The 16,390-nt window shown below is 39.0% G+C and overlaps 1 protein-coding gene across 1 annotated transcript in view; it reads left to right on the forward strand.

Annotated features, from left to right (window-relative positions):
• LOC128643485 (uncharacterized) overlaps nt 1-16,390 on the forward strand; it is a gene marked incomplete at its 3' end in the record, with an annotated part of 176,509 nt that overhangs the window by 77,597 nt on the left and 82,522 nt on the right. Inside the window, 1 exon segment of the mRNA XM_053696330.1 lies at nt 11,195-11,518. Coding sequence (XP_053552305.1) covers nt 11,195-11,518 — 324 coding nt within the window.

Genomic DNA, 16,390 nt, shown 5'->3' on the forward strand with positions numbered 1-16,390 from the left:
TTACGAGTCTGACAAAAAGTGAGCGATACACCCTCTCCTGTCAAGACTGGTACTGCATTTTAAAGTCAGTAGTTAAGAGTTTTACACTACAACACCGTAGCATAAAACTCTTAACTAAAGTGCTAAAAAGTACACTAACACTCATAAACTTCCTATTAACCCCTAAACCGAGGCCCTCCCGCATCGCAAACACTAAAATAACATTTTTAACCCCTAATCTGCCGAACCGGACATCGCCGCCACTATAATAAATATATTAACCCCTAAACCGCCACACTCCCGCATCGCAAACACTAGTTAAATATTATTAATCCCTAATCTGCCGTCCCTAACATCGCCGCCACCTACCTACAATTATTAACCCCTAACCTTCCGCCCCCAACGTCGCCACCACTATATTAAAGTTATTAACCCCTAAACCTAAGTCTAACCCTAACCCTAACACCCCCTCACTTAAATATAATTAAAATAAATCTAAATAAAATTACTATAATTAACTAAATAATTCCTATTTAAAACTAAATACTTACCTGTAAAGTAAACCCTAAGCTAGCTACACTATAACTAATAGTTACATTGCAGCTAGCTTAGGGTTTATTTTTATTTTACAGGAAAGTTTGTATTTATTTTTACTAGGTAGAATAGTTATTAAATAGTTATTAACTATTTAATAACTACCTAGTTAAAATAAAGACACATTTACCTGTAAAATAAAACCTAACCTAAGTTACAATTAAACCTAACATGACACTATAATTAAATTAATTCCCTAAATTAAATACAATTACATACAATTAAATAAAATTATCTAAAGTACAAAAAACCCCCCACTAAATTACAGAAAATAATAAACAAATTACAAGATTTTTTAAACTAATTACACCTAATCTAATCCCCCTAACAAAATAAAAAAGCCCCCCCAAAATAAAAAAAAGCCCTACCCTACACTAAACTACCAATAGTCCTTAAAAGGGCCTTTTGCGGGGCATTGCCCAAAGTAATCAGCTCTTTTACCTTTAAAAAAAATTACAAGTACCTCCCCCAACATTAAAACCCACCACCCACACAACCAACCCTACTCTAAAACCCACCCAAATGCTCTTTAAAAAAACCTAACACTAACCCCTTGAAGATCACCTTACCGAGAGAAGTCTTCATCCAACTGGGCCGAAATCCTCAACGAAGCTGGGAGAAGTCTTCATCCCGACAGCATCTTCTATCTTCATCCATCCGACACGGACCGGGTTCATCTTCAAGACATCCGGCGCAGAGCATCCTCTTCCAACGAAGTCTTCTTACTAAATGACGGTTCCTTTAAGTGACGTCATCCAAGATGGTGTCCCTTCAATTCCGATTGGCTGATAGAATTCTATCAGCCAATCGAAATTAAGGTAGAAAAAATCCTATTAGCTGATGCAATCAGCCAATAGGATTGAGCTGGCATTCTATTGGCTGTTCCAATCAGCCAATAGAATGCCAGCTCAATCCTATTGGCTGATTGCATCAGCCAATAGGATTTTTTCTACCTTAAATCTATCGGAATTGAAGGGACGCCATCTTGGATGACATTACTTAAAGGAACGTCATTTAGTAAGAAGACTTCGTTGGAAGAGAATGCTCCGCGCCGGATGTCTTGAAGATGGACCCGCTCCGCGCCGGATGGATGAAGATAGACGATGCCGTCTGGATGAAGACTTCTGCCCGTCTGGAGGACCACTTCACCTGGCTTGGATGAAGACTTCTCCCGGCTTCGTTGAGGACTTCGGCCCGGTTGGATGAAGACTTCTCCCGGTAAGGTGATCTTCAAGGGGTTAGTGTTAAGTTTTTTTTAAGTGGGTATTGGGTGGGTTTTAGAGTAGGGTTGGTTGTGTGGGTGGTGGGTTTTAATGTCGGGGGGGATTTGTAATTTTTTTTACAGGTAAAAGAGCTAATTACTTTGGGGCAATGCCCCGCAAAAGGCCATATTTGTAATTTAGTGTAGGGTAGGTCTTTTTTATTGGGGGGGGGGTTTATTTTGCTAGGGGGATTAGATTAGGTGTAATTAGTTTTAAAATCTTGTAATTTGTTTATTATTTTCTATAATTTAGTGGGGGGTTGTAATTTAGATCATTTTATTTAATTGTATTTAATTGTATTTAATTTAGGGAATTAATTTAATTATAGTGTAGTGTTAGGTGTTAGTGTAACTTAGGTTAGGTTTTATTTTACAGATAAATTTGTCTTTATTTTAACTAGGTAGTTATTAAATAGTTAATAACTTTAAGATTTCAAAATTATGCAAATGTTCTACTCTATTTGAGGAAGCATATACATTAAACAAGGAAAAACAGTCCCACAAAAACTAAAACTAACCAAAAGAACCTGACCTGGGACAATATGAACTACTTTAAGGATAGAAAAACAAAACCACTTAAACTAAATTACCCCCCCCCCATTCCTATCAGAAGAACAAGAACATAATTTAGGACCATATACCCAGTCAGCACATTTAGAATGTTTAGAAAAAAACACATTCCTGCAAACAAAAAATATTAGCACAACATACAGATAATAACTTAAAAAGTGCAGCTCTTCTCGCTATTGTTTTCATACCCCTGACATTAGGGAAGAAATGGTCAGAAACATAACAGAAACAAATGAAAGAAAAATAAAAAGGAATTAACATCAGGACTTCTTCGTTCCTTTCTTTATCTTAGGACTTGAAGTAGAGCCTTTTAGTCTGCCTCTTTGACGTTCCAGCTTCCTAGGCTCCCTCTTAACAACCAGTAACTTCAGCAAGTTGTTTCACATCTACTTTATCTATATAACTAACAGAAGAAGCATCAGAAAAGTCACCAATACACTGGCTTGAGTCAGAGGGATCATCTTTAGTAGAGACAGAAGGAAACACTGAAATTAAAAGAGTCAGCATCACTTGCAGTATCAGGATCTACACTCTTAACTACTGGAAGATCCAAATCAGGACTCTCCCATCCATCAGAATCTGCACTTTTTTTCTGCTTGGAGGCAGATTTCTTATCTGCAGTGTCCATATCCTCCACAGAACCAGAGGACACAGTAGCAGACCAATCAAGGCTCTCCCCTTCACAAAGAACATCATCAGGAGCAGGATCATCAGATAACTCAGTGAAGAAAAAATTGCCCATCTCAGGAACAGCAGTGGTATCCTCCTTAGAGGTGGACAACAGGGCTTCCAGAACATCAGAAGCAGCTAACACATTAGATGTAGCAAGATCTTCCTCCTAAAGATTAGATTTGGCTGCCTCAACCTTATCAGCCACAGGAACCACCACAGGAGCATCAGAAACCTCTCTGACAGGGGCCCCAACTGCAGACTTCATACACAAAAGAGGTAATATAAAATTAAATTAATCATTAGAGACTTCTTCCTCATTTACAGATGGCTCAACCACAACAGAAGACTTTTTTTTTTTGCAACATCAGCATAAGAAGTCTTCTCTCCATAAAGCCCGGACACATCCTGCACAGATGACTTGAAAAACCTCACAGGTCACAGGTCCAGCGTTTACTACAGTGGGCAAAAAGATAATCCTCGTCACTGCAATTTTGATACCTGGCACCTGGACAATTCTCAGCAATGTAACCAAACAGGTTGCAACTATGGTAAAAAAGAGGCATGTCATCATAGTATAGGAAACCTATTTCCATCAATGGCAACATTCTGTGGAGACTGTTTCTTTCCACCAATACCTAATTCATCTGGTGCAAACTGCATCCAGAACCTGCGTTTTCCATTGAAAGTCCCAAACTGATTCTTCAGCTTGTTATCTCCTTGAACATCAAAGTAGCGACAAAGAAACAGGTGAATTTCCACATCAGTGACACACGGATTGTTAAAAATGTACTGTCACCAGAATTCTTCTCTCCCTCTGCACACAGGCAATACATCTCATGCCATGTGGAGCAGCAGCCATATCAATAATCCATTGATAGTAGGTCTGTAAATGTTGCTTATTGATGAAAGCCACATCAAAAATCCCTCTTGAAGGGAAAGACTGGACACAGTGCAAACTTGCCCTTGACATCTTCAAAAGACCCTCCAAAACAACCTGCTGTACATGAACCAAACCAATCTCTCGGAAGTCTTCAGCAATCAACACCCTAAGTGTATGGGGAGCATTGGGCATATTAGTGGCCATAATTGCGCTATCGCCTCTTTAGGCTGGATTTTGCTCAACATGTGCCTTTTACAGAGAAGAACTTTCCTGTAGCATAGCACTCTGATCCTAACTTAACAGTACAGTCCTGCCCGAAATACCAGGCAATCAATTTGTTGCTCTACCTTTTGGTATAGCTACAGCTTTTAGAATTTGTACAAAGGTTCTGGGCTCACAACTATAAATAATTTGAGTTCAAGGTATTTCAATAGCTTTATACGTGGATGATATCTTGATTCCAGCTTCATCTTTACCTTTATCAATTTCTCACACCAACGAGATCTTATTGTTTTTTTCAAAATCATGGTTGGAAAATCAACCTTCAAAAAAAGCTCTTTCTCCAATACGCTCTCTGTATTCAGCATTGCACCAGCAGCTCACAAGAGCTGCTGGTTCAATGCCGCCCCTTGCAGACTCGCGGCCAATCGGCGCTAGCAGTGGGGTGTCAATCAACCTGATCGTTCTCGATCGGGTTGATTTCCGGCGATTCCTGTCCGCCTCATCAGAGCAGGCGGACAGGGTTATGAAGCAGAGGTCTTTGTGACTCACCAGAAACACGGGCCCACAAGCTCCGTTCGGAGCTTGATAAATGGGCCCCTCAGTGTCAATGAGACTTTCATTAACGGAGCAAAGAAGAGTTGAATTGCAGTCTGCTTGTATGAAGCTTTAGTCTCTATCCAATCAAACTGTAGCTTTATGCATGCAGGTTCTGGGTTTGATGGTTGTGGCATCAGATGAAATTCCATTTGCTCAATTCCACATGAGACCTCTTCAATTGTGTATAGTTCGTCAGTGGAACATGGACTTCTATCAACTTTTTCAGAGGATTCTTTTGTATCCCACTATGAAAATATCCCTATACTGGTGGATAAACAACCAATTCATTCCTTTGGGAGTATTTTTTGTTCATCCAAAGTGGATAATAATCTCAACATCGGGTTGGGATGCAGTATGGGGTCCAGAAGGGCTCAGGGAGTTTGGTCTCTTTAGAAGACAAGGTTACCAATAAACCTCCTAGAACTCCAAGATATCTTCCTGGCTCTTTACAACTGACCTCCACTTAAGATAGAAACTTGTTTCCAATGGTACAGCAGTGGCATATATCAATCATCTAGGGGGAACTTGCAGTTGTCTAGCCATGAAGGAAATAACTTGTATTCTTTCTTAGCAAAGCAAAAGAAAATTCCAGCACCTGGGATCAGGAAGGTGTGCAAGCTTCAAGGGTACTGCACAGTATCCCAATAAGCATAAATCACAAAAGAAGCAGCACCACCGGGTTTTCTTCAACAGATTTATTCGTGCAAGCTGCACAGTATCTAAGCCAGACCAACAAACATCAACGTTTCGGACTTAGTCCTTAATCATGCATAGTTACACCTGGAGATCATACAGCTTAAATACACCTATAGACCACACCCACCTAACATCATACCTGTAGCACACTAATTGTGAGTACCCTCTAGTGGTCATTAACAGAATTGCAATTACAGATCATCAATGTCAGTTTAAACACATATTGCTCCTAACAAATCAGAAAAATAAAACATAGTTTTTTACTTTTATTACATTATGATTAAATGACACAGAACCCCTAGCCCTTTAAAGGCATAGAGACCAATCAAGCTCCCTATTCATACATTTTGGGTACATAGTATCCAATCTATTAATCCAATAGACTTCTCTTATCTTTAGCCTCTTGGTCCTATCGCCACCCCGTCTGAGATGTCCTACCTGTTCTAATATTTGAAATCTTAACTGGGTTAGATTATGGCCTGCAGATAAAAAATGATTGGCCACTGGGGCATCCAATTTTTTTGTTCTTATACTACTTTTGTGTTGGGTTATCCGTTCACGGACCGTGTGGGTGGTCCCCCCAACATACTTTAGACCACATGGGCATTTGATGTAATACACAGCAAAATCAGTATTGCAAGTAAAGTGTCCCCTAATTTCAAAATTTTTACACGTACTGGAATGACTAAAGAAAGAACCCTTAATAATGTTATTGCAATTGGAGCAACCCAGGCATGGAAAACAGCCAAAGTTCTTACTACCAATGTGACTTTGCACAAGTGTCTTAGATGGACCAATGTCTGCATGCACCAATAGATCTTTCAATTTTGTTCCCCTTTTAAAGGCAGGCATAGGTGGCTCTTTAAACTCAGGCACATCCGGGTTGTATGTATGCAAAATGTGTGAATGGTTAGAAATTATTTTACATATTCTGTTACTCAATTTTGAATACTGACTGACAAAGATTAATCTATTAGATATCTTTTTTCTTTTAACCTCTTTCTGTTCCAATAAGTTTTGTCTGGGGATCTGTCTTACATCTTCAATCTCTTTTTGTATTAAGGCTGATGGATAACCCCTAACTCTGAAATGGTCACCCATCTTTTCTAATCTCTGTTCTACAGGATCTGTCTCAGAGACAATTCTTTTCACCCTTAGGAGTTGACTCCTAGGGAGAGACCTAATCAAAGAAGGGGGATGCATACTATTATAGTGAAGGAGAGTGTTGCAGTCCGTTGCTTTCTTGTGTAGATCAACTACCAGACCCTGGTTACTTTTAAGCACCCTAGTGTCAAGGAAGACAACACTCTCCTCACTACAAACCAATTTGAATTTAATATGACAGGTAGCAGAGTTTAAATCATTAACAAATTCTTCCAGGGTTCCAATGTCACCCAGCTACATGCCAAAGATGTCATCTATATATCGCCACCAGGTGGCGCCATACTGTATAAAAAGTGGATGACTATAGACAAAATATTCCTCATACATATTCATATATGTATTGGCATATGTAGGGGCAACATTGGAACCCATGACTGTGCCTTAAAGCTGCAAGTAATAATGATCTTCAAAAAGAAAATAGTTACATCTCAAGATGATACTCAACAATTGTACAATAAATTCCCTGTGTAAGATATTATATCTATCATCCTGACTCATTATTTTACTCACAGCACCAATGCCTGCTTCATGTGTAATTGATGTGTACAATGAAGTCACATCAAAGCTAAAAAGAATCCCTTTAGTACTCTCAGATGGTAGATTTTGTAATTTCACTAAAAAGTCCCCAATGTCCTTAATATAAGAGCTAGAGTTTACATATGGTCTCAATACCTTATCTAACAAAATAGATACTTTAGACAATAGAGACCCCATCCCTGCCACAATAGGGTGACCAGGAGGGGCAGTAGCACTCTTATGGACCTTAGGGAGGGTATAAAGGACAGGGGTAATGTCCTCTGTATTTAAAAGGAACTGTTTAGTATCATTATCAATAATACCCAACTTGGCAGCTGTCTGTACACAAAACAACCTCCTTTTTGATTTTAAAAATGATTATAATCTAACTTCTGATAGACCTCACTATCTGATAACTGGGTGTGAATTTCATTTACATAATACTGTTTATCTAGAAGCACCATGGCTCCGTCCTTATCAGCCCCTTTAATAATCAGTTGTTTATTCTTCCTAAGATTAGCAAGAGCCTTTCTCTCCTTAACAGATAAAAAACCCCTGCTATCAGGGCACTCACAATTAGTGTGCTACAGGTATGATGTTAGGTGGGTGTGGTCTATAGGTGTATTTAAGCTGTATGATCTCCAGGTTTAACTATGCATGATTAAGGACTAAGTCCGAAACGTTGATGTTTGTTGGTCTGGCTTAGATACTGTGCAGCTTGCACGAATAAATCTGTTGAAGACAACCCGGTGGTGCTGCTTCTTTTTTGTATTCTTTCTTAGGCAGAGACAAAATCATTGTACAGTAAAAGCCATTCACATTATAGGGGTCAGGAATTGGAATGCAGACTGAGTCAGAAATTTCTACAAGGTACAGATATCCTTGAGTAGAGGCAAACTAGCTCCTTGATCATTTCAACTTGCTTACATTTTTCCACCAACAGTTCTTCCCAGAATGATATCTTAGGTCAGTAATATTGATTGTGCCAGCTTGGCCACAAGAGTGATCATTAGTAATATTGATTGCATCAGCTTGGCCACACAGAACTTGGTTTGCGGACCTAATTCATAATGTCCAGTTATTTCCTGTGGTCTTTTCCTTTATGGCATGACCTTCTCTCTCAAGGTCCATTTTATCATCAAAATTTTGAGTCTCTCAACTTGAATGCTTGGAGATTGAACGCCTGATTCTAAAACAGAGAGGTTTTTCAGATAAGGTTGTAGAAACCGTAATTCAGGCCAGAAATTCTGCAATTAGAAATATTTTTCATATGGTTTTGAAGGTTTATCTGTGTTGGTGTAAAAAGAACAACTTTACCTGCCACTCATTCCGAATTCCAAGCATCCTGTAATTTTTGCTGGAAGGTCTTGATAAGGGTATGTCAGCCAGTTCTTAAAAAGGGTCAAATTTCAGTTCTGACAGTGCTATTTCAAAAAAGATTTCAAAACTGCCAGGCATTCAGAATTGTGTTCAAGTTTTGGTCAGGATTTATCCTGTTACCAAGCCTATTTCTCTACCTTGGAATCTAAATATGGTTCTTAGAGGTCTGCAATTATATCATTTTGAAACAATGCATGCTCTGGACATAAAACATTTAGCCATTTCATCTGCTAGAAGTGTTTGAGTTTTTTGCTCTTTCCTGTGACTCTTTCTTATATTTCACCAAGGCTGTTTTAAAAACAAAATTAAATGTTTTGCCTAAAGTAGTCTCTTCTGATCCTACCAATCAAGAAATCATATATTCCCTTCTTTTTTACATAATCCTCAAAATTCAAAGGAAAGTCTCCTTAATAATTTGGATGTGGTAAGAGCTTTAAAATGTTATCTCTATGCTACTAAGGATTTCAGACAATCCTCTAGTCTGTTTATTCATTTTTTTGGATCCTCGTAAGAGTGGAAAAGTTTCACCTGTCAGTTTAGCTTCATGGACAAAGTCCCTGATTCGAACAGCTTACTTGAAGGTGGGTAAGCCTCTTCTAAAACGTATTACAGCCCATTTTACCATATCTGTTTCTACCTCCTGGGCTTTCAAAAATGAGGCTTCTGTTAAGCACATTTGCAAACCAGTAACTTGGTCATATTTACATACATTTACTTATATCTATATATATTATAATTTCAATGTTTTTGTTTCTTCAGAGGCAGTTTTTGGTAGAAAAGTACTCCAGGCAGCAGTGTTTGGAAAATAGGTTTCTACTTTCGTGCGAGACGGAAATAGCACACATATTACAAGTTGAAATTAAACATGAATGCGAGAATGTGATCACTATTTACACTCGTCTGGTTAGTGCAACTTCAGAGCTCATGTACAGGGTAGCGTGTTAAAAAACGTAGCATTTAACAAATCAAAAATACATTTTAACAGTTCAATTACACTCATATTAACACTAAAAAAACTATACTAAGGCACAAAGCTCTAGTTGTAACCGGAGTTACAGATTTTAGTTATTTTCTGAGTATAGTAGAGAATAGATAATGTTTTTTAACCCTGATAACAATGAACAAATTCACAGGGTCACCTACCTGGCTTTATATAAAATATTTCAATTCTACCTTGTCTTCTGCAGCAAGTCTGTGCTACCTATTTTTAGTATCAAACAGGTCTATGCTACATGGCTTTTGAATTCAGCAACCTTGTGCTTCTGGTTTCATAAATTAAGTCTGTTATCTCTGGTTCCATTATAATGCATGTATGTTCTTCACTTTGTGTCTAAGGGAAGGCAAATACCTATACCTTCCAGGGTCCCAGGCAAAATTTAGAGGAGGACCCCTGATTGCCTTCCAATACCGCCCCTAATGCCTCTGTCTCACACTGCCTCCCTGCCCCCCACACCCACCAAAGCCTCAAAACTCTGGGGATAGGGCCCCTAACCTCCAAGGCCAGACCTCACACACCAAGGCACCCACAGCAACAGATTCCCCCAGTACCCCCACTCTCAAGGGCCAGAATTCTCAGTTTAGGGCCTCCAGAGCAACAGATCCCACAGTGCCCCCAATCAACAGCTGGGCACAGGGCACCAACTCCAGGGGAAGGGCCCACACTCTAGGGTCAAGGCCCATACTCAAGGGTCAAGACCCTCACTTGACAGATCCTTAAATGCTGCTTATGTACTGCTAGCTTAGCTGTCAGCCCTTTGCTAGTTCACCCAAACTCATTCCCAATAATAAAAGTTGCCTGGCTGCTGCTTCCCACTACAGCACAGTCACAATTTCTAGCACTGTTCAACTGTCAGCTCATGATAGCTAATTTGGCTGTGAGCAAAGGCAACGCACCAGTAGCAGCTTTAGGAGAGGAGGGGCTGGTGCCCTCACTGGCTGACATCACTGGTGGGTGCCCCTGCATGCTGCCTCCAGGACCAAATTACCCAAATGCTTAGTCCACCCCTGCTTGCCCCACCTAGTCCTCTACAGTGAGCCCATCTTGTCTTGACATCAAAAGCTTCTAGAGCAAGGCTTACCTCAGTAACACATAAATCTGCACTACCTTGTTTCTACATAAAGTCTGTGTTTCCTTATTAAGTCTGTGTGCTGCCAGACCTCAGCAGCTTGTCTGTGCTACTTGGCTTCAATAACTAGCAAATATATTCTATCTGGCTTGTTACAGACTTCTCCTTCCTGTCCTCACTACAACATAGTCTGTTCTGCTTTACCTCTACCTACTAACCTGTGGTTCTTGTAGCTTGACCTCTGGCCCCTCTACTTACCATTTGCAGTGTATTAAGAGGATCCTCTGGACTCTCAGTAAATGACCTTTATTTATTCTAGGGAGCATCACCATATTTATTGTTTGTCTCAATATTAATTTTGCTTTTATACTGAATCATTTAGACTTTTTATTTCCATATGAGAAAGTTCATAATTGTTTTTACAGATCCACATTTATTTGCCTACACAACTCAAATGTGAGAATAATACAGCCAAAATGTGACAGATATAGAAAAACCTTTGTTATAAAAATCAGACCCTGTTCAAAATATATTTTATATTTTCTGCAAAAAAAACCAGTATATTCTGTATGTATTAATCTTGTCTACTTCCTGTAGGTGCAGTTCTGGAGTTGACCGATCATTCAAATGCAATACTGGGAGCCAATGCCCTCATCCCTTGCACATTCAATGTGGGCAACCTCCCTATAAAAACTGAATTTTTGGCAATAATTTGGTACTTTCAAGGAAAGGAGATTTTGAACTATGATGATATTGTTAAAACATCACATCCTAGGGTGTCTCTAAACATAAATAAGTTAACAGATGGAATTGCGTCGTTGTTGCTTTCCAATGTAACAATATCTGACAGTGGAATCTACAAATGTTCAGTGATTTATAGTCCAGAAAAAAAGGAGACGGAAGTCATGTTTGATGTTCACGGTAAGATTGTAAAACATTTTATTTATAGTTTAGAGTGCAAAATTGGCCATCAAAAAACTTCTTACAAGTCCCTAGGGAAAATGGTAGATAATAATATGAACTAAATGTAGAATAGTAATACCAATCTATTTTATTATTATTATTATTATTCTTTATTCATAAAGCGCCAACAGATTCCGCAGCGCTGCCCATTAGTACAAGGATACAAGTACAACGGAGAAACAATACAATAAAAGACAAAATTTTACAGACAAATACAGGGGGAATTGAGGGAACTATTCCCATGGGAACTTACAATCTAGATGGGTAGGAGGATGGAAAATAGGAGGTGGAGACTGCAAAGGTGCATGTCCGTCCACACTTTAATAAATATACCCCCTGTAGTCTAGCATGAGAGGAGGTGATGGTAGAGGACACAAGGAGCAGGTCATTGATGGATCTTAGGGGGCATGCTGGAGTATATTTTTGATAAGTGAGGACAGGTAGGGTGGGGCAGTATTGGTGAGGGCTTTGTAGGTCAGGGTGAGAATTTTGAATTTAACTCTGCTGTGAATGGGGAGCCAGTGAAGGGACTCACAGAGAGGTGCAGCAGAAACAGAGCATTGAGAGAGGTGGATTAGCCTGGCAGATGCATTTAGGATGGATTGAAGGGGAGAGAAACAGGAAAGGGGGAAGCCAGATAGTGGGTTATTACAGTAGTCAAGTCAGGAATTTACCATGGAGTGGATTAGCTGTTTATTGGTTTCAGCACTCAGAAATAGACAAATGTTGGAGATATTGCATAGGTGGTTGCGACAGGATGAAGAGAGCAATTGGATGTAGGGAATGAAGGACAGATTTGAGTCAAGTGGGACTCCAAGGCAGCGGACTTGGTGTGATGGGTAGATAGTGGTGCTGCCAACAGTGATGGAAAAATAAGAAACTAGAGTAGAGTTAGAGGGGGGATTAGAAGTAGTTCAATCTTGGACAGGATTATTTTAAGTGGTGAGAGGCCATCCAGGAGGAAATGCCAGATAAGCAGTAGCTGAAGCTGATGTGAGAATTGACAGAATGAGAGCGTGCAGGGGTAGAAAGGTAGATCTGGGTATCATCAGCATAGAGGTGATAGTTGAAGCCATAGCTGTTGATAAGTTTACCAAGGGAAGAAGTGTAAATGGAGAAGAGTAGAGGGCTCAGGACAGAGCCTTGAGGTACTCCAACAGACAGAGGCAAATAGAGAGAAGGAGTCACCAGCAAAAGAGACTGAGAAGGATCTGTTAGGGAGATAAAAGTGAATCCAGGAGAAGGCAGTGTCACAGAGCCCAAAAAAGCTGAAAATCCGTAGGAGAAGGGAATGGTCAACAGTGTCAAATGCAGCAGAGAGGTCAAGTAAGATGAGTATAGAGTAGTAGCTTTTGTTTTTAGCAGAAAGGAGATTGTTGGTAACCTTTGTGAGGGTAGTCTCGGTTGAGTGTTGGGGACCGAAGCTAGATTGCAGGGGGTCGGGCAATGATTTGGAGGACAGGAAGTGGGATAGGCGATCGAAAACTATTTTTTTCAAGGATTTTTGAAGCAACCTTTAAAAGATAAACATAATTAGAAGTTAGACAAATCTAAAAATGCAAATTAAATTAAAAAAAATACATTATAGTTTTAAGAAGAGAAGGCATACACTTTGGAAATTAAATAAAATGCATTAGAATAAAAAAACTGCACACATCACTAAAAGTAACAAAATGAAAACACGTTTGGATTGAGCATATAATGCAGTGGCTTTTATAAACTTTATTTCTTGGTAAAAAGGTGAAAAATTCCATAAACATAAAAAATAAAAAATAGCTCTTGATACAAACACACAGACACACGCCTGCAGGCACGCACACATATAGGTGTCACCCTTCTTAATGTAAAATAAATAGTATTAGTTTTCAGTGTTTAAGTTCCTCTTACCAGGGAGTATATATTTATTTATTATTAGCAACAATTGCAAATCTAAACAAACTTGGTTTACTGTAAAAGCCTGGATAGATGGCTTGATTGGTTTAAACTGTATAGTTGTTGCTGCTAAACATATCTAGATTAGATTAATTCTTTGTTTTTTTAATCTTCCTACTTCTTACTTTTAGATGAGATAGAGACACAGTGTAATGGTACTGTAGCTTTAAACAGGTTACCACCCCCTTTCACATTCCAAAGTCTATTTAACATCCGTTTTACCTGCAACCTGTGCTTGAATATTTTGGTCTATCTAGTAGCTAGTCTCTAGGTTTAACTCCTCTCCAAGCCCTAATTCAGTATTGTCAAAGCTTTCTCAGATTTATTCAATCCACATTGCTATCATTACTAACCAGTATCTTATCCTAGCATCACACTGGATTTTTCATCTGTTAAGCAGTCTCTTCCACTCCTGCTTAGCCTGTCAGCCTCATTAGCTCTGAGCTGAAATCATCTGTGTCACTGCTGGAACACAGTCTGCAGCTACACACTTACCTAAGAAACTTCCATACATCAGAACCTGTGGAAACCGCAAGTATAACAGTATTTACCTCAAAGTTGCTACATTGAATATCTGCTTTTGTGCAACCTTAATATAATTTATCTTGGACTGTGTGTAATTTGTCGGCATCTTAAATCTAACCTCTAACTACGGATATTGTGGGGAATCTGAGTTACAGGGAATTGCACTAAATGTACAACTGTTCCACAAGTGCCATCAAATAACCAATAGATTGTTATATCTTACTCAGTTCTGAACATTCCTTTAACCATGTTGCCTCTCATATTGCTTACACACAAAATACTGTTTAACCATTTAGTAGTATTACCAATTACTTGATAAACCTGCTGTCACTTGTGCTTTACTAAGGTTGTTACAGCATCCAATCTTAGTTACAAAATCAGCTACAAATTATACTATAGAAAGTGGAATTGGAATTTTGTTACATTATTACATAATATTCAAGCCTGTAAAACAAACATGGATCCTGCAGAGGTTAACGCCCAGTTTGATTCTCTGAATCAAAAAATTGACTACTTAGCTAGGGGGCTAACTGAACTCCAGGCAGAGAACATAGCCTTAAAAGCAGTCATAAAAGATATAGTGGGTGGAAAACCAGCAGAGCCACCTGAACCACTTATAAACCCTCCTTTAATATTTTCTGGTAAAAGATCCGAATTCAGAGATTTCCAAAATGACTGTATTTTAATGTTTACTATGAAACCAAGGACCTACCATTCTGAAAAGTTAAAAGTATGCACAACCATTTCCTTTTTAGCAGACGAACCAAGGGCCTGGGCAAACCGCCATTTTGAATCTAACAGTACTGTTCTGGACTCATTAGATCAGTTCTTTGCAGCAATGGCATCCCTTTATGAGGACACAAACAAGCAATTGAATGCTGAGACAAAACTTCGGTGGAAAAGACCGGTTGAGGAATTCATCACAGAGTTTCAAATGTGGGCAGCAGATTCGAAGTGGAATGAAATAAGCCTAAAGAACCAGTTCAGGCTTGGGTTAAGCGAACTATTAAAAGATTAACTTTCCAGGTTGGAAATGCCTGAAACACTTGATGGAATTATAAAGCTGTCAACCACTTTGGACCGCAGAATAAGAGAACCCTGAGCTGAAAGACAGATGAGTGACTCAGCTACAAGAAGACAAAGCTATTATGTAGCAGAACGTTCTCACACCTCACCAACACCTATGGAAATAGGCACTCTCAATGGACCATTAACTCACGAGGAAAAGGCAAGGCACAGACTGTCCAATCTTTGCTTGTATTGCGCCAACAAGGAACACACTGTCGCCAACTGCCCCATACTAAGTCGCCAAAAGAAGGGTAAGAGTTGTGAGATTAATACCATCACCCCACATAACACAGATACACAACTTACAGTTTTTTTTATCTTTACAGTGGGATCTGCAGCAAGTTCAGTCTAAAGCTATTGTTTATTCCAGGGCATTCGGATGTTTCATTGACGCAAGTTTTGTAAATAATAATAAAATTCCGTTGATTGCAAAGCATATACCAATGTTTGTAAAAGTCATTGATGGGACCTTAATACTTAAAGGCCCCATCACTCATAACACTATACCTTTACTAGTGTCAACATATAACGGACACACTGAATGCATAACCTTTGATGTAATACCCAGAGCAATACACAATGTAATTTTAAGATACCCTTGGCTCATAAAGCATAACCCCTCTATTGACTGGGCACATAACGACATGTTTTAATTCTAAATATTTTGCTAGTACTTGTTACCCACACCAAATTTTAACTACACAACAAACTGATATCTCAAACCACATCCCAACTGAGTACCTAGATTTAAAAGAGGTTTTCGACATCAAAGAGGCAGACACACTTCCCCCTCATAGGGTCTATGACTGTCCTATTAACATAAAACCTAACACAGAAATTCCCCATGGTAAATTATACCCGTTATCACAAAAAGAACTTAAATATTTAAGAGAATATTTAGATGATAACTAACGAAAAGGGTTCATTGTACCATCCACTTCCCCTGCAGCTGCAGGACTTTTCTTCGTCAGAAATAAGGATGATTCTTTGAGGGCCATAATAGATTACTGTGCACTTAACTCAGTGACTATAAAAAAGTTACCCTTTACCCCTCATCCCTGAGCTTCTTGAATGCCTAAATGTACCAAGTTGGATTTGAAAGGGGCTTATAACCTAATCAGAATCAAGCAAGGGGATGAGTGGAAATGGCTTTCAGGACCAGGTATGGCCTGTATGAGTACAAGGTAATGCCTTTCGGGCTCTGTAATGCCCCAGTATCATTTCAATATTTCATAAATAACATCTTTAAAAACATCAACGATGTATGTGTAATCATATACTTAGACGACATTTTAATTTATTCTA

The sequence above is a fragment of the Bombina bombina genome, unplaced genomic scaffold (assembly GCF_027579735.1).
Source record: "Bombina bombina isolate aBomBom1 unplaced genomic scaffold, aBomBom1.pri scaffold_566, whole genome shotgun sequence".
NCBI classification, from domain to species: Eukaryota; Metazoa; Chordata; class Amphibia; order Anura; family Bombinatoridae; genus Bombina; species Bombina bombina.